Here is a 19,565-nt window from a genome sequence, read left to right as displayed (position 1 = left end):
GCCCATTGTCATACACATTTCTCATTAGTATTATCAGTTTTTCTATTTCAAAAAACAAACATAACAAAATGAAACAAAAACGGGGTACCTCCTGAACAATATTATTATTATTATTATTATTATTATTATTATTATTATTATTATTATTATTATTATTAGTAGTAGTAGTAGTAGTAGTAGTTGCTGCATTTTTTAAAGAATGAAGTCTCCTCAAGAGCAATATGCAGGCTGCTTAATAATAATGTGCAATCATCGTGCACTGAAACCATGCGATTGCCATCCACTTCATTTTCCTTCACTTTCTTCTCTGTATTCAGTTTTAAGCCTCAAACTGGTTCAGGTGAGCTTATAGCGCCATCTGCTGCTGTAAAGTGGCATCTTTACTGAGGTGCACGAAACGGTTTAGATTTCACTGACAGGTTGGATCTGTTTCCTCGTGATACCTGAGTCAATTCCGAATGCATTTTAATAAGAACCCGTTTGAACAACAAGCGCCTTGTACCTCAAGGGGTTAAGAAAAGGTTTACACAGTGCCAGAGATGGCAATAAGACTCCCACTGCGTAGCAGTCTGAGCCAGTCCGTACTTTATTTCAACTTTATTTGAACCTGACATTTCTATGGTTTGTTAATAAATGAATCTCAAAGCAAACCCTGAAATGGCTCAATCTGTGGCTCTCAAAGTGGGGTTGGACGCACAAACATCTCAAGCAGATTCAAGCAGTTCTGTAACTGATCGTTCATTACAAATCTTTTACTGAAACAAAGATACGTGGCATAACGACGCTGTTTTTACTGTGTCGACACTTTCATGTATGAAATATTGAAAATAGCTGAAAAAAAGTAGTTTTGGACACATAATAAATATATTTTAAATGTACATACGAGGTCGCCATGCATGAAATGGTTAATGAGAAATTCCCTGTCTACCAGTTAGATACTTCTATCATAGATTAGTAAATATATATTTTTTTTCAATAAGCGAGTCTACTTTGAGCACAACTGTACCATATGATGGGAGTCTTACCATCACTGCAATACACTTTAGTCTGTGTTTTTGTTTGGGAATGTAAACAACCCGGACAGTGAGCTGCTTTCTGATGATTCAAGTGTAGGAAGAATGACGGGGAAGGAATGAATCGCGTGTCTGAAAACTTAACATCAGTGAGAAACGCTGTGTGTTTAACTCTGTGACCACAACTACGTGCCTGTGCTATAGGGGAATCACACGCACACACGGGAGCACACGACTCACATTGCACGTATTTGCACATCATGCAACACAGATGCATGGTTTCTGCACGAGTCGTGCTTCCACTGCTCGCGTTTGTGTGCAGCGCTCTTCCCCACGCGGACGTGACGTCACGGTTTCCTGCTGGCGGTGTAGGGAGGAGGAGGCGAGCAGGCAGTCAGAGAGACTGGAGGACTCGGGAAACTGTGTCGAAAATGACAGCACAGGTGAGACAACAATACGTCTTTTCTGCCTGTTCGCGAAAAGTGTCGTTTTAATGAAGGACGTTTCTGATTTTGTCAAAATGATACGAATGAACTGCAAACAAACAGGCGTTTTGGGGAGAGGGAGAGGGAGAGGGAGAGAGAGAGAGGAGGCAGAGACACTGAGGCCAGTATGTTGATGTGTAGAAACATTGTAAATTTTTCTTTCTTTTTTATATTGCTTTGATGTCTGGATTGAACGTTGATTAAACAAAACAAGGCCTCGCATTATGACGCCCCAGAGACGCTGTCTAGTGCGATATATTTTACTGCGGGCATGTACAAACACAGTCCTATTGAAACAGGACCTGCGAATGTACATTAATATGCATTGTAATTAATTAATTATAACGACTCTGTAAAGAATACCCGCTTGGCAGATACTGTACTTTCATGGTTCACATCATCTGACAGTACAACTGGCCGGTGCATACCTGATACCTGCTTCAGCTGAGTTGTGGGTGTTTGTGCTGTAAACCATTATTTTGAATTCTTAAGGATTTATTAAATAAAGGTGTAGGGTTTATTATTATTATTATTATTATTATTATTATTATTATTATTATTTAGGAAGGTTGTTCTTTTTTAAGACCCTGTTGGATATCAGTTCTGCGTGTGCTTTCTGTAAAATACTATCTGTGTAACACAAGACTTTGCATTGACTTGTCATGGACTGGCATTGTTTGTGTGGAGGTAAACACCAGATTCCAAATGCATTTATAAAAACGAGTTAGAAACAACTTTAGGCTAACAAAATGTCTATCCAGTTTTTTTTTTTTTAATGGTTTAGTAACTTTATATGAAAAAGCGAGTCTCGGTGTTCATTTTGGTGTGCCAAGTTAATGGTAGAGTCACATGGAGAATATTCTTTGAAGAATAAAGACCAGTACTGTGTTCTTTCTGAATGACATTGTGAGCTCATGGCCCTATCAATACCCCGTTGATAAGATAACACTTTTCATAGCAGAAATTCATTAGCATTACAGTTTGTTTGTGTTATATACATTTCATTCAGAGAGTGGGCAGAAACAGGTGGGATACGTGGACTTCAAAAGCTGGCATTCACTTTTTTTTTTTTGGTCTCTCTTGTCTTTTTAATTAGGAATAGATCTCAGTAGCCATGGAACCTGAGGCAAACTCTTACCGCGTGGAATTCCCTGATTTCTCCTGTTCCGTTCTGCAGAAGCTCAACCAACAGCGACAGCTGGGCCAGCTTTGTGACATCACCGTGGTGATACAGGGCCACCGCTTCAGAGCTCACAAAGCTGTCCTGGCCGCCAGCTCTCCTTACTTCTGCGACCAGGTGCTCCTGAAGAACAGCATGCGGGTCGTTCTGCCGGACGTCATGCACCCCGACGTGTTCCAGAGCATCCTGCAGTCCTGCTACACGGGGAAGCTGCTGCTGCCAGCTTCGGAAATCGTGGGCTTCTTGACGGCAGCAAGCTTCCTCCAGATGTGGCACGTGGTGGACAAGTGCACCGAGCTCCTGGAAGGGAACCCGGCAGCCTTCTGCCACAAATCGTGCCACAGCAGCCACCACCGGTCTCCAAGCAGCAGCAGCAGCTTTAACAGTGCCGGCGATGGGTTTGACCCGGCCCCAGGGGTGCCAGCAGAACTCTGCAAAACCCCTGCAGCACGCTGTAGAGACAGGGATCATCATAAAGAGGACAGCTTCTCGCCCCAGATAAACGAGCGGCACCATCCCCAGAGCGTCTCTCCCACAGAGCAGGACCGGTTCAGCACAGAGATGGGCAGTCAGGATGGGGAGGATGGGGCGAGCGACGGGGTGGAGTACCAGTGCTCCAGGCCGCTCTATATCCAGCCCAGCATAATGTATCACAAGCGGTGGATCCAGGTGAAGGCGGAACGGTTCACACAGGAGGACAGCGACGCCCTGGCAGCTACGCCCATGACCGAAGAGCCTCAAGCGTCGGACTCCGAGCTCACGAATCAAGCCGAATACCGGCCCTCAAACACTGACAGCTTTAATATCGAAGCTGGTAAGGCAGCGGAAAACTTTGACAAGAGCCAGGAGGGCAGACAAACCTACGATGAGCAGCTGGACTTCTATGGGGCGTCCATGGAGGAGTTCTCCAAAGACAGGGTTGAGGAAACCCTCAGCGGTCCCGGAGAGGACTCCTTGAAGGTGCAAGGGAGCGAGGAAAGCGCGGAACTGCCCTCCGGGATCCAGGAGGAGACCTCTCATTCCGGCTTCACAGCCGTGGTTTATAAGCTGTATCCCTGCCAGTGTGGCAAAAGCTTCACACACAAAAGTCAGCGGGACAGGCACATGAGCATGCACTTGGGGCTCCGGCCTTACGGCTGCGCGGTCTGTGGGAAAAAGTTTAAAATGAAACACCACCTTGTGGGTCACATGAAAATACACACGGGGATCAAACCCTACGAGTGCCACATCTGTGGGAAGAGGTTCATGTGGAGGGACAGTTTTCACCGGCATGTGTCGTCCTGCACCAAGGCTTACCAGGCGAAGAAAGCAGAGCAGACAGCAGACATCTGCTGACAGAGAGCAAGGGGACTGGGGTACGAGCGCACTTAGAAATACGTAAAGGCAGCACAGACAGGGAATGGAAAACAAATGTGTTTTTTTAAGTGATGGTTAAGAGGGAATTTAAAGTCATTACATTTTTTTTAAAGTTGGCAATCAATTAAACTTTTTTTTTTTCTTGCATTTTAATGGGGACCTGGTTTAATCTCTCAGAATGACAAACCTCATTAACAGGGCTTCTGCTTCCCTGCAAGGGTTACTATACATATGTTACTGATGGACCATACAAACCATACTCCTTCTTCCAGTTGGGAGGCTGGGAATGAGTCTGCTGTTCCGTATTAAATAGGGCTGCAACGAAGGGCACATTTTGACCTGAAGTTTCGGAACACATTACCGAAGGAAGGTTCAAACCTTCTATGGTACTAATTTGCATAATTTACTGGTGACGTCACCATATTTGATTATTTTACAGGAAAGGAATTCACTTGTAGTATATACATTATATAAAAAAGTAATCATGTTTTTATATTTTAAATGGAAATACACATTGTTTGCTGCTGCTTGCGATATATACAGGAAGCTTGTATTGCAGCAGCACCAACTGCATCAGACTGAGGCAAAACAAAGCTTTATTTAACAGGCACCGTTCCAAGCAGGTTGTCAGTCACATTCTCATTTTACTACTAATAATACTAATAATAATAATAATATGAACGCTTGTCAAGTGACCCCGCAGATTGGTTGTGCCCCCGTGATACATCAATAGTAGCTTGCACAGTTTGCATTCAGCTTTTTTTTTTTTTTTTAGTTGTCGGGGCATTTAACAAACTGTAATCCCAAACAGCAGAGGGGTTTCGAGACATTTCTTTCAATACAGCTTATAGCTTTCGAAAATAAAGTTATTAGTGTTAGCGTATATTTTATATGTTTTATAGATATTCTACCCTAGCACTTCTCTTACACTGTCTTGTACACCAGGTATTCAGTACATATTTTACTGAAGCACTACAACCGCTGTTGGTACCCCCCAGTGCTTTAGCATATACCCTGCTCCTTACACGGCAGCAGCGCTATACATATTGCTACGTATAACGCATAGTGCATAGTAATGTGCATTATACCAATCAAAAGAGCGAATTTTGCATAGGGAACAGTGACGGCCTCAAAGGAATACTTTTAAACCCTCTGCATTTTGTATCAGTTATCCCATGAATGATACAGTATGTGTTCCGAGTCATGATTTACTGTGTTTTCTGCTCTCGTGGATGTTTTGGCATGTTTAATGAAGTCACCAGCATGTCTTACCTGTGGGAGTGCCTGAGCAAACACGAACAAGGTGGAGTTTCTGCAGTGAGGCTAGCAGACTACCATTGGCAAACAGCTAGGACTAATTATTCTTCCCTTGAAAATGTGAGTTTTCCATTTCAGATCTTTTACATACTCACTAAGGTGGAAGAAATGAGCTGTGCCCACACAATACCCAGTCATTTATATACTGGTTTCATTGCCCAGGCTTGCTCAGAGACAGCCCCACCTGTAAAATATCCTGATGACTTTATTAAACATGTCAAATGTCCATGAGTCATGTGATTTAAAAGACATACATTATCAAGGGGTAATAAAGGTATTGGCAGTGTTGACCCAGGGAACTTTTTCGACCTGAAAAAAAAAACAAGGACCAGGGGTCACAAATAGAGATTAAATAAAGGGGCATTCAGAACAGAAAATAGGAGGCACTTTTTTACACAGAAAATTGTGGGAGTCTGGAACCAACTCCCCAGTAATGTTGTTAAAGCTGACACCATGGGATCCTTCAAGAAACTGCTTGATGAGATTCTGGGATCAATAAGCTACTAACAACAAACGAGCAAGATGGGCTGAATGGCCTCTTCTCGTTTGTAACCTTTCTTATGATCTAAAGAGAGAACCATTTTTTTTGTTTGTTATGTTATTCATTTTAAATATGCCTGTTGCGTTTTGTTCTGGCAGTCATTTCCTTTTGTTGTAAATATATAAAAAGGAGCTGAAAATAAATGTTGAGGTTAACATGACTAAGTTCCGCGATGTCTGAGGTTTGCATGATTTAGGTTTGCGAAGTGTTAGTCAACCACAGACACAGGCGTGGGCCTATGTAATGGGCAGATAACATTTCTATTTATTTATTTCCGTTTACTCATTTCATTGTCTGTCATAGAGTTGAATGTATTAATCTTCCAGCGGTGGGGTTTATACTGTGTACTGTATATAACCTGCCTTACTGGTATAAGGAGCAGATTATGCATATGGCTTACTGCAATTTACAAATGAAAGCTTAATTAGCCACCTCCATGTTTGAATAGCAAATTGCTGTTGTAATACGGGTATTCTGCATTCATAGCATAGCCACATGCTGCAGGGTTTCTGAATTGGCGACATAGGAAAATCCCATTTTAGTTTTCCTTGCAAGGCTGGTTCTTGTTTTTTTTATTTTTTATTTTACAATAGTTAATGAACAGCTGTGATGAATGCATACGTTGGTAAATGTTCAAGGGTCTTCATGTTATCAAACAACCTATCCACAGAAAATGTTCTTAAAACTGTTCTGTCTTGCATCTTATTTAAGGACCGACTGTAAAGTTAAGCGTCCAGATTTAATGATCTGTAAATATCTTATTTATTCTGTGACTTGATTTTGCTTTAGTATAGTCCCCTTTTCTTTTAATCCGTAGCTAGTGGTTTGTGCAGTTGAATTATAAGGCACGTTGTTATTTTATGCACCGATTTGGGCTTTCTTAAAGCCAGTTTTGTTTAATTTACAACCAGAAATGGGACCGTCGCAATGGATCTGGCGTGTAAATGTTGAAACAGTATGAGGCATCGAAAAAGTAGCTCCTAATTAAACAGATCATTTTGGCTTGGCTGGTTGATATTTAAGTTACCTGCCAAATGATTTGTAAATATGTTTTACACAACAGTTATTTATCTGGGTTTATTTTCATGTATCTGCCATTTAGTTTTTTTTAAACTGACAGATTGCAAAAGAAGTTATGAAAATTGCAGAAAAAAAAGGCTGAAGTGCTGGGTTTTTTTTTTTTTTCTTCTGTTTAAAGGTAGACGTATTAAAAAGGGATTTCCTGCATGGCTGGGCAGTTGCATTTTGATCGATGTTAACTGCTGAAATACCCAGTCCGTGATTTGTAATTTTGTTGAATTTGTATGTGTGGTTTCTATCAGCGTTCGCCACTGGCTTGTGAATAATTATGTCATAGATTCACGGCATAACATTTATACTTAATATTTATTCATTTTTGTAATTATCCATTTATTAAATTGTACTTTTTATTCTATGTTTGAACTGTGATACTTGAACGCTGATATTGTGAATAAGGTTTAAAAATGAAAAATATGAGGTTTTGAAATTCTGGTGTACTCTATATTAGCATTTCAGTTTGTTTTACGAGGCTCTCAGTGGAATTGATTCAGTTGTGTAACGTTTATTGAAATCACTGATTGACAGTCGTATTTTCTTCTCATAGAAGAACATTATGAACTTCTTTTTTTTTGTACAGAAACGTGTTCAGCAATAAATGTAGCTTGTTTCTCTCATTTTCCTTTTCTTATATGGATACATTTGTATCATTTAGCACGGCTGGACCAGCTGACTGATAAAGGTTTGTATTCTGTAAGAATGTATAAGAGTTTGCATATTTAATCAAGGGTAACAATTAGACCAACAAAATTATAACATGGTCTAAAACAAAAAGATTCAATAGTGACTTGGAACATGTAATGTGGATTAGATGATTATAGATGCCCACAAGAACCAGTAGAAATACTAAAAGAAACTGTACATTTCTGTAGTGTATGGCTATAGTTGCCACAAAGAATGTTGTAAAACCGATGCGCTGTTACATGTTTGATTTTCTATGCATAACGTTGGTACACAAATGTATCTATGTCTGCCACCATTTACATTGATTCAGTACACACCCCCACTGGGGCATTTAACATTGCAGCGTGTTGGAAATAATGCATAACTACAATTTCTTATTCAAACCTTCAGTCATTACAAGACCACACCACAGAGGCGGGCGATTCTGGTCATTCACTGGTCATAGGACAGTCACTTGATGTTCAAGTGGAAATAAATCTCTTAAAACCCTGTAGCAAAATCAGCAAGTCTTTAAGTGAAGCTGCCTCATAAAAATTCTTAAGCCTGGCTACACCACAGCGAGTCCTTTAGTCTGAGTTCTTCTGTACTGTACTGCTACACTTAGAAATACAAACTTTGTAAATTCATTGACAAACGTTTCCACTAAAATGACTACTACTGAGTGTTTCATAGTTATGGGTGATGTAATGCTACACAGAATGGCTTAGCAGTTAGAGGGGTGAAGCTGAGGGAACACTCTAGGAGACAGCTTTGCTGTATCAAACCCCGAGTCTCCCCTGGGGTGTCATGCAGTGACCTGAAACCAAGTTACAAGACACAAAAAATAAGTGGCTTTGTGTTCCCCCAGCTTAAGAGTGATCTATGAGATTATACAGTAATAATGAAATGTCAACATGCTGCACTTCACCATTTACACTCTAGCACAGTGAGGGCTTCAGACTCACCGGGGCAGTTTGGGACAATTCTGTTTTTTTGTTTTGTTTTTTAAGCTCACACTGCAGTCCATTCTAGTACTTGTAATCCTGAGTTAAAGGAAAGAGACAAGTTCAATATTCAATGCATTGCAATGTAAGTTAAAATACTAGACTGGCTTTGTTGCCATGGAGCCGTGTGCAGAAGTAGACTAGATGTAGAAGCTATAAAGAGACCTTTTAATTTTTCTGCTTTTGTTTTATTCAAACTGGTGTTAAATATGAACACACAAGGGTTGTTTTGACGTTCAAAATAAACTGTGCAAATTACAGTACCGTGAATTTATGTTTTATGAAATGCTTTGTAAACTGTAACGTTAGTTAGTGATGCAAACATTTACAGTGTGTACTATACACATGCACCTACGGGTCTAAGACTAGCTCTCTTCACTTTTGATTGCCGACTGGTGCCGAGTCCTACCCGAACCTTTCCGAACAACAACCCCTCACGACCCGGAAGCACGCGCTCACGGGGATTGACACATTCACTTCCGGTCGGGTTGGGAAACAGGAGCCACCGGAGTAGGAGGAGGAGGCCTGGAGCTTAGCGAGCCGCTGCTGGGGGAAATGGGAGCGATTTAATCGGGAAAACGTAAGACAGCAGCCCGCTGGCGCTTTAGCAAATACACTAAACACCCGGCGGCGCCGCGTGTGACCCGTGAGGTAGCTCGTATCTGTGTTTAACTCGGTCTGGTTTACCGTTAGTTTGCCGTGCACGTTTCTGTTGCGCCTGTAGTCTTCACACACTGAGTATTTTTATGACCTAAAAATGTTAGCTCTTCGTATCGCATTTCCATTCCGCGGTAGAATTGTTTCATTTTTTTTTAAACTTTTGTACAGTAAACTGCCTCTTTAGCCCCTAGTTAATGTGTCTTGTAGTTGTATGTATTTAATTCGTACTTTTTAAGTAAGTTGTTATGAGGGTAATGTCATGTGTCATGGTGACAATTCAATAGGTGTTCTGCATTTGTGTATGGTGATGTCTACTGATACTGTAATGTATTCGCAGTGCGCAAGCTAAGCTTGTGACCGCGTCGCTTGAAAAGTTTTTAGTATACCTTTTCACATGTGCATTATTATATTCAATCTATTAAGCGAATCTGAACATCTCGGACGAGTTTAACAACGAAACTCCTGCACTTGGGTTAGGCTGCGATTTCAAATATTCAGCAGTTTTTGTATTGCATTAGGGGTTAAAATCTGTATTTCATCGTGTGCAAGCTCTAAAAGTAAATCGTTTGTGCAAACTAAACTTTTCAGATATGCGCTGCAGCACACAGCTACGACCGTGTATCTTAGTCTTTTTCAGAATAACACCATAGCGCGTCGGCTTCAGGGCGCCCTTGACTCTGAAATTGAAAAGAGAGAGAAAAAAAATCTTAATACTGCTTACTACTGGAGGTAAACCAGAGGCACGCGAGCTGTGTAACACAGACTCCACAAATGAATAACTCGAGTGTCTGGCACAGTTAACCTTTTGTCTTCTGTGTAAGCACGATGTATAATAAATTAAATTACATACACTACCAGGAAACGTCATTGTGTGTGTGGGTCAAGTTCTAGGGCTTCGATCCTCGCATACTAACAATAACTTCTACTAGGACCAATTTTGACAAAGTTCGGTGTATGTGTTTTAAGCCTGGTGAATTTATTTACTTTACAATTTTTATATTCAAATACAATATTAAACGATTTGAATATGCAATGCACCATTTATTTAAAATATATATTTGAATGTCTCATATTCCATCCCAATGATAAATTAATTACTAATTTGTATTTTTTGGACAGGACAGGAAGTGCTTTTTAAGTTTCTAGAAACCAACGTTATTTTATTTGATATGAAACAATGATTATGTAACGTCTTCATCTCATTAACGTGTTTCGCGTTGAAAATTGTCCGTTGGAGTGAAGTTGTAAGAGTGAACTATTCCTTGAGTGGTCGTTTTTGGAAATTCTGGCATAAAATAAATACACAAAGTAAGAGGTTATTTTGTGCCCGCTACCAGTTTTGTATTGGATTGTTAAGTTATAAACTGATGCAGAGTTTGAAGCACATGGCTTGTTGCCCTTGCTGGGTCACCCAGCAGACTCCATTTGAAATATCATTAAAGGGCTCCATATTTGAAAGGAGGATTTTGAGTTCCAACACACAGGCGCTCTAGTTTGTTTGAAAACAGAATCGGTTTTTGAAACGTTGCCAAAGGTTATCGAGTTAATTAATTCAGCGTGCTTAAAAAAAACAAAATCACTGACTTAATTGAGCTGTTTTGATGATTTGTGGCATGAGTTAAGAGGCTGGTGTAGGTTTTTTCTCCTAGGAGCCTGTCCGATTTAATTGAGGTTGCAGATCCCTGGCAGGGCAGTAGGCATGACTCACCTCACCACAAAACAGGGTGGATGGGGGCACACATTCCAATCGTAGTCTGCACCTGCGCTCTACGCCCGTCTCAGGCTGTCTCCCGCCGATCTCGTCTGTCAGCACAAGAGGCAGACCCGGGGATGAGTTCCTGTAAAAACCAGCTGAGTAATCTGGAAATACAAGGATTGAGCAGAAATAGTGTCAGTAAGCAGAGTTAACTACCAGGCGTTCGCCAGCAGTCCTGGAGAAATTAGCATTAAAGCAGAAGATATATAACTGTTCTGCCGTGGAACTCGAATATAAAATGTCTTCTCAGTCTGTTGCCCTGTAAGTGTATTGTAATTTAAAACACACGGAAGCTGTAAGCATGAACATTGCAGTGCTCTGCACGCTGTAGTGTGTTGCTTTACATCTCAGAACATTTCACTGCTCAACTCACTTTCTAGTTGTCTGGCTTCATCTTTTTTTTTTTTTTTAATTGTTAAATTACATTAAAAAAAAAGCTTTTGAAAACTGGGCACTGTCATCAGATACACTGATCTCTCTGAATATCTTCCACCCTATCGTCCGAGTTGAACACAGCTTGAATCATTTCACTGACAGCTTTAAACTAAGCTCTGACTTACTCTGCGGCAATAGCTTGTATAAGTGATAGAATAATCAACAACCAAGTTGAGTGCTTTTTTGTTTGCAGTAATTTGGCTCTTACATATTGTACCAGAAAGGTGACAATCCAGCTGTGATAACATTCTCACTGATCAAATGAGGACTTCCCTGCTTGTAGATTAAGCATCTGTTGCTATTTTATGTTTCATCCACATGCAATGCTTTTTATTAAAGTTGAAGATGACGGTTTTAACATGGTTACCTCCCCACTGGTTAAGTTTTATAATGGTTTGCTGGCATTGCGATCGTGCTATTACTTTACTTAGCTGCCACGTGCATAACATCATGCCTCTTAGCAAAACAGGGTTATTGATACCAAGGCCGGATAGTAACCCTGCTCCGTCTGTGTAGGAGTTTAGGCAAGGTGGCACACACGGCTAATTCACTTGACTTGCAAGGCTTTCAGTTCTGGAGGCCAGGGACAGAATCCAGCTATGGTCGACCTGGTTCTCGGCTGAACCCTCAGTGCACATTAGTCGTTATCACCAAAACCCCACGCAACTGAGAAAAGACCACAACTGAGGCGCACTCTGTCATTTGTGTGAAGGGCGGTCTGCTGTATCGTGCCTACGTGTTTAACATTACATTTGTGAGCACTGAAACGATACGCATTAACTAAAAAGAGGCATTTTGTTGGGATTTTTTAAAAAGCAGACTTAAAATGAGCGGCAGCATTTGGAAAGCTGCGGTGGCTATTGCTAGGATACGCTGCCACCTGTTTGCAGAGCAGAGGTGTGGACGTAGCAGCTGCCAGCTATAGATGCTTGTGTTACTGAGACAACATAGTCAGGGTGCAAGTGAGATTTCCTGCCAGCTCTTTACAACCAGGCAATGTGTGTGTGTGTGATGTTGGCAGCCTCCCCAGAATGATCCAGTGAACAAAGTGGTGTATTGGGAAGCTCCAGAATCATAGAGGTCCCATGTTTGGTTCTTATTTTGCAAAAATGTCAGTGCTTTTGTAAAATAGGCACGTTTTCTTTTGCCTAATTTCAAGTCCTGCATGCTTTGCCTGAAACCTCTATTTCCTTTTCATACTTCCAGTTTGCGAAAATGTGATCACGTGTCTGTCTTCAGGTGCTGATGCGATGCTAATACCCCAGGGCAGGTGCAAGTGAAATTCATCAAAATCAGCTGCTTAAGTCAGCAGCTTATAACGTCTACTGTAGCACATTTTGCAGCAGCAAGCCATTTTGTAAGGGGGAAAAATATATGTATTTATACATAATTTACTGTCAAAAACAAAATGCTTCTATATTAGGGGAGACTTAAACTAACCATGATGTGTTTCTTGCTTACTTTTCAACAGGCTGTCTTTAAAAAATAAAAATTAAAAAAATAAAGCAAGAAATGGACAACAGCAGCAGCTACATAGAATTTGACGTGCCAGAGTACAGCAACACTGTCCTGAGGCAGCTCAATGAACTGCGCCTGCAAGGGAAGCTGTGTGACATCATTGTCCACATCCAGGGGCAGCCGTTCAGGGCCCACAAAGCTGTCCTGGCGGCCAGCTCCCCCTACTTCCGGGATCACTCTTCCCTGAGCACCATGAGCGGGCTGTCCATCTCGGTCATCAAGAACCCTGATGTGTTTGAGCAGCTGCTCTCCTTCTGCTACACCGGGCGGATGTCTTTGCATCTGAAGGACGTCATCAGCTTCCTGACGGCGGCCAGCTTCCTGCAGATGCAGGCTGTCATCGACAAGTGCACCCAGATCCTGGAGGGCATCCACTCGAAGATCAGCCTCCCTGGTGGGGGAGGAGAGGGAGACGCCACCATGTGCAGCAAGGAGAGCCCGCAAGGCATCCGCAACGGGGTCAAAGACCGCAACCTCTTCATCAACCCCATTGAGATCTCTCCGCCTTACTTCTCCCGGCAGGCCAACGTGTCCTCCAGCGACTCCTCCAAGCTGGACTCCATGTCGGGGAAGAGCCTGAGGCTCCGGCTGCAGGAGGAAGGGCAGTCGGACCGGGGGAGCAGCGGGAGCGTCTCGGAGCAAGAGACCCCAATGGAGGGAGACCACGAGCAGGTGGAGCTGATCGGCCGGGATGGGCAGGTGACGGATATCAAGGTGAAAATGGAGAAGTCGGACCGGCCCAGCTGCTCGGACAGCTCTTCGGCGGGAGATGACGGCTACCACACGGAAATGGTAGATGGCGAGCAGGTGCTGGCGGTCAGTGTGGGCTCTCACGGGCCCGTCCTGCAGCACTCCACTTATACGTACCCGCAGACGGCCTCCCAGCCTTCTTCCTTCCTGAGCCTCAGCAACTCCAGCCCCTCGCGCTCCATGCTTAGCGGGTTCCGAGGAGGGGGACGGGCACATCCCAAACGGGCCGTCACGGTGCCGGTGGAGGCGCCCAGCGGGATTAGCGCAGCAGCAGCTGAGGACGGGGAGGCGGTACTGGGCAGCCCCGGGTTCGAGAACGACATCCGGGAGAGGAGTATGAGGGGCCAGTGGTATCCCTACAATGAACGTCTCATCTGCATCTACTGCGGGAAGTCCTTCAATCAGAAGGGGAGCCTGGACCGCCACATGCGGCTGCACATGGGCATCACCCCCTTTGTGTGCAAATTCTGCGGCAAGAAGTACACGCGCAAGGACCAGCTGGAGTATCACATCCGGGGCCACACGGACAACAAACCTTTCCACTGTGAAATCTGTGGCAAGTGCTTCCCCTTCCAGGGCACCCTCAACCAGCACCTGCGAAAAAAGCACATGGGCGGGGCCGAGGTGCGCAACCACATGGAGTCCCCCGAGCCAACAGAGGGGGCTGGCGAGCAGAAAGAAGAGGAGGAGCCCCCAGCCTCCGAAAGCAGCGTGGAATACAGTGCCCACTTTGGCGAGGAGGCTCCAGTCAATGACGACAACGATGACGATGGCATGAAAAGCAGCCCTGACGAAGCTCAGGCATCAAGATGTGATTTTTAGTGTTTAAATTTTTTTTGTATGTATTATTATTGTTTTGTTATGTTTGGATGTCGTTTTACAGTTTCTCCATTTCATACCGTTTCGTAAGTCAATGCAAAAAAAATGTGTTTTAGAAACGACGCACAACTGCAAAAAAAAAAAAAAAAAGGTTATGCATCTGGTTTCTAAGTGGCGGCACGCTTGTTCGCACGCTATGTAAACGATCGCTGTAGGTTGAGAGTATTGAGTTAGGGGAAAGAAAGGGTTTGTTTTATAGTCGAAGGCAAAAGAAATGGTTAAGATCAGGTCCAATAGAAATGGTTGCATTCTTTTTTGTAGGATTTGCATTCTTTTTTTCTTCTATAGATTCAACTAAGATAGGCATGTTGCATTATATTTACTAATGTGAAAGCTTAGCTCGTGATTCGGTGAACAAGATCAACTGTCAGTTGAAAACCATGTAGCGTTGAACACATTTCAGAACCGGGTGAATTTAATACTCTTGACGCGACCCTGCGTAACATTTATCACACCACTGCTTGTTGAAAGTGTCACCGGACACAGCAGAGGTTCAGAATGTGCTAAACGCTCTGTTCAATTACATATAGCAAGGCAGTATGCAGAGAATCCGGTATTATCAGATGTTCTCATGGTGTAGGTCTAGCAGACTTTAATCTTTTTTTTCTAACCAAATGGTAACCAAATACAGGAAAAGTATCTGTGCTCCTGGAATGGTTAAAATAGCACTTAAGAAGTAGAATAAGGATTGGTACCGCTGCTTTGCCAGTTAACATGTCAGATTTGTACTATTATATATATATATTTTTTTTTTATTTAAACCAAACAAGTTTTAACTTTTATCTGAGCATTGAAACATACCAAAAGGTGCACACCGCTGGGGGTGATTTACTTTGTAGCAATTCAGAGGTCCTTGGTTACAGATGTAACTGTTTTGCTTGGGCGGCGGGGGGGGGGGAATGTACGTTGTTACCATAATTGTTGGTAATAATAATGTGTTTATTTTTTTGTTTTTAGTTTGGTGTTCATTTTGTGTAATCCATAGTCGTCATCCTATTCTGGTTTAGAAAGGCAGTGTGCGAATGCATTAGGGGATGGGATGGGCTGACTGTGACTATCTGCTGTCTTACAAACAGGGCGGAATGCATATGGAAACCAACGTGAAGTTAGATAAACAACACTTTCTCTAAACTTTTTTTTGTATGTGATCCAAACCGCAATGCACTTTTTAAAATACAGAACTGAAACAGATGTGACTGGGCCATTTAAACAATACAAATACAGCATAGCAAATATCTCAGTATTTACAACCGGGAATCACTAATATATACAGGTAACCGTGTTACACATTTAGTTGTATTCAGTTTGAGAATGCGCCATCACTACATACTGCAACAGATTAAGTGAGATAGCTAATCGTAGTTTCCACATCGCTACTGAATGGGACTTAAGAAATCTATGAAAGGGGTAATGTAACCTTTCCCAATGTTATTTTCAATTGTAATCCCATCAGTTATTACAGAAGATGCACTAGCAACTATTATACTGTTGTTATACCCACATAGGACTGGTATGATAGTGCTTGTATAGCTTTCTTGTCTCATTTTAACTATAATTAGCTGTCATTTTTTATATATATATATCTTTTTTTTTAACAGAAAAATAACTATTTCATTGCTTTTTTAAAAAATATTTTTGTGTCTACATTATTTGAAAACCTGGTGCTGTTTTTTTTTTTCTTTTTTTTTATTACACATACTTCAATGTACACGTTATGTAACTTAGGTCACTACAGTAAACTGAATGTGAATTCTCTGTTGACACGCATCCTGTATAGCTTTAAGAGTACATACTGTTAAAGGGTCTGTGATTGATTAGACTGGAGAACAATTGCAGCTAACACACATCGTCCGTCCTCACTTGTTCTGCCAAAGTCTGCACAGCTACTGTTTTAAATGTGTCTCTGATCAGGTGTGAAAATGAACACTGTGTGCGTTTCCGTGCTGAAGTTAAGGCTGCCCTAATTTGCATTCAACTCCCCCGTATAGGCCCTATATGGCATATAACTCGCTTGCTTTTCTGTAAATAGAACACAAGGATCTGACCGAGAAGGTGGTAGTAAGCGTTCAGAGTTCCAGCTTTTAGATGCAAAAAAATAATAATAATGTTGATCTATTCTCTCTGAGCAGTCTTACCTCAGCCAGGGTGTTGTTGCTACATTAGCTAACAAAGGTACCTGGTTTGGTTGTATTACAAACAGACTACATTTACATAATCTATACATTAGTATTCATAAAGAAAGGCTTTCTTTTTGTTTTGTTTAACAAGCTTTCTTTAGAAAAATAGCCTGTTGCTTGCATTAATGAACTTGAACCAAGTGAAACAGCCTAGAAGATAAAATCGCGATGGCTTTACCTGTACAAAATTACCAAACTGTAGCGTGCACATTTTATTATTTTAGACAACTCCTTAGAACTACTCTGTTCATATCTTCTACTGTAGATCTAGAACAAGGAACACGTAAAAGGTTTAGAAATTTGAAAAGGGATTTTAAGTTTCTAGGGGTGTTTTTTGGACTTGCTGACATTGGATACTTGTGTTTTCTTAGTAGGTGTATTTGAGGTGGGAGAGAAAGGGGTTATAAATACATCGTCCCTCCAATAATTTAACATTAGGCTTTACTGTTAAGTTTATCAAAGAATTTGCCAAAAAAAGAAATCCCAAATCTTTATTAGGAACATATCGAAGTGAAAATGCAGTGACTTCCACTGCTTGTAGGTCGAGAGTCAAAGCTATTAATGGAGCTGTAGTGAGAAAGCAGATTTAACCAGAAATGTTGCTGGTGATTTACTCTGAAGTAGATCCAGCACATAGACCTGGAAGAGCTGGAAGTAGCAAGCTCAAAGTTCACCGTCATTCACGGAACTGAAGAGCAGTGCTTCCCAGAACGGTGGACCTCACTTAGTCCCGGAGGCATATTATATATATAGAATACTACTTTATGACCTTGCTGTTTCTAATTTGGAGCCGTTCAAGCAAACTTCAATAGAGTGGAGGACAAACGCACCTTTCCTAACATGCCCAAAACGTAGCGTTTTTGAACTGTCCTCAATTCCATGTATTCCATTCCTGGATGATGGTAACTTGTATACAGTTTATAAACACAAGCTTGTAATGGCTCCGAAAACAAGCAACCCCCCCCCCCCCCCCCCCCCCCCCCCCGGGCAGTTCCTCAACAGATGATTAATTAAGAAGATACTGCTGCTGCTGTTCTTTTGTGTTTTCCATGTTAGCTTGGCCTGAAACCAGCTGTCTTGGTTTTCATTTTGCAGTGTTAGGAGTATACAAAGCCATAACAAAGTTTATGTGCTGCAGTGGTTCTGACTTTGAACTTTTGTATCTAAGGTATTTGCGCCAGGTTTTTTTTTTATTATTATTTTTTTAAATGAAAACTTTTGGGGGGGGGGGGGGGGGGGGTAACAGCAAACTACTGGGTTTATTGAATGTGTTTTCATTTTCATTATTATTATTTTTTGATTAAAACAGCTGGCATCTTGATTTTTTTAAACTGTGCCTTGTCGCACGAAAATATAATTTGCCAGTTTCCCGTCAAGAAAATGCATGGTCGTTTTTATTTTTTTGGTTTCGTTTCCTGTTGTGTACTCTTCGTGTCCGAAGACAGGCGATATTGGAGTAAGCTTTGAAAATATAATGGGTGTATCTTTCTTCAGTGTCTAATCAACTGATTATTAATTTAATTTAGTTTTCAATAGAACGTTGATCTAGTAATATTATTCATTTCATTTATATTGATTGCAGTAAACCATGCTGTGATATAATAGTTTTTAAACAAACGCATTAATGAATTCCTGATCATAGAGGCCAATGCATATTTGAGTCCCTTTTGTGTTATCAGGTGATTCGGTGTCTCTGAATTGTTTGTGGACAGTGTCCAGCTGTCCTTGATCTACTACTACAAACTGTGAATTCCTGCAGGCTTTTTTTTTAAAAACAGTACATGAACCTGTAAATAAGACTTTCTTAGCTATAAACACTTGTGAATACAGTAGTTTCTGATCATGTTGACAGTTCTGTCTTGTACACACTGATTTGTGTAATGTTGGAAACTTTCTTGATTGTTTTTTTTTTTTCTCAATCAGAGCAGAATCTGTGCTGTATTGCATAGAGTCTACGTTAGTCACTAGATTTCCATTTTGCATTTATTATCAAATAGCTGAACTTTTTTTTTTTTTTCTAAAAGTAAACACATATCACCAGTCAACGGCAGCATAGTGTAGGAAGTTCAGTGTGCATTTAAATATGCATGCAAGTTATAGGAAATAAACTAATTGTTTTTAAATCTTTCACAAATTCAATAAGTAACCAAAATGTGAAAAAACATACACTGACATATGTATGTTTGGGGGGGATTTAAAAAATGGAGACCTTCACAGACTATTTAACGGTAACACTTTAAAATAACATCTACAAATTCATAAGCCACAAATGTATAATGAATTCGGGAGCAGCACCAAGCAGTAGCAGTTAATGCATTGGAATTCAGAGGAATTTGCAGCCATTCTTTCAAAGTGGAAGCAATTGGAATCTGCTTTAAACAATAGCTGTGAATATATAGGTGCAAAAGTGAATGATCAGATTATGTTAGATGCACAGGTACAGTTTTTTTTTACTCATCGCTCTCATTCTCAATATTGGTTACTAAAACACACAGCTTTTATTGCTGTAGATGTATTACTTTTCATTGTTTTATTATTGTTTTTGATTTATTATAACAGTTCAGCCGCTCCTAAAAGGGACTCAAGTATGAAATGCCTTGACTACTTTTTTTTATTATTATTATTTTATAGGGAATTTTACCCTTGAATGGTGCTTTTAGACTGGTCAGGGTTATTTATTAATTTTATATATAAATATATATATATATAAAAATATAAATAGTATTTGGAAAAAAATTATATATACTTGTGTAA

At 41.0% G+C, this 19,565-nt stretch overlaps 2 protein-coding genes across 2 annotated transcripts in view; both read left to right on the top strand.

Moving 5' to 3' along the window:
• Positions 1-1,203: 1,203 nt before the first annotated feature.
• Positions 1,204-14,777, top strand: LOC117396725 (uncharacterized). Its single transcript, XM_059005212.1, has 3 exons — positions 1,204-1,456; positions 2,595-4,008; positions 12,974-14,777. Exons 2-3 carry the CDS (start codon positions 2,613-2,615, stop codon positions 14,575-14,577), a joined length of 3,000 nt encoding a protein of 999 aa, XP_058861195.1. The 5' UTR covers positions 1,204-1,456; positions 2,595-2,612; the 3' UTR covers positions 14,578-14,777.
• Positions 8,977-19,565, top strand: part of LOC131702901 (ras-specific guanine nucleotide-releasing factor RalGPS1-like) — a 39,618-nt gene continuing 29,029 nt past the window's right edge. The window contains exon 1 of the mRNA XM_059005400.1: positions 8,977-9,216. The gene's annotated coding sequence lies outside the window, so the exon portion shown is untranslated. The remainder of the gene's footprint in view (positions 9,217-19,565) is intronic.

Source organism: Acipenser ruthenus, chromosome 31 (genome assembly GCF_902713425.1).
Source record: "Acipenser ruthenus chromosome 31, fAciRut3.2 maternal haplotype, whole genome shotgun sequence".
Lineage (NCBI taxonomy): Eukaryota > Metazoa > Chordata > Actinopteri > Acipenseriformes > Acipenseridae > Acipenser > Acipenser ruthenus.
The sequence above is the reverse complement of the archived record's forward strand: the minus strand, read 5'-3'. Positions and strand labels throughout refer to the sequence as shown.

Coding starts and splice junctions, on each gene's coding strand:
- LOC117396725 (XM_059005212.1), top strand. CDS start 2,613: ATGGAACCTGAGGCAAACTCTTACCGCGTGGAATTCCCTGATTTCTCC. Junction 4,009..12,973: donor AGAGCAGACAGCAGACATCT/GCTGACAGAGAG, acceptor GTCTTTAAAAAA/TAAAAATTAAAAAAATAAAG.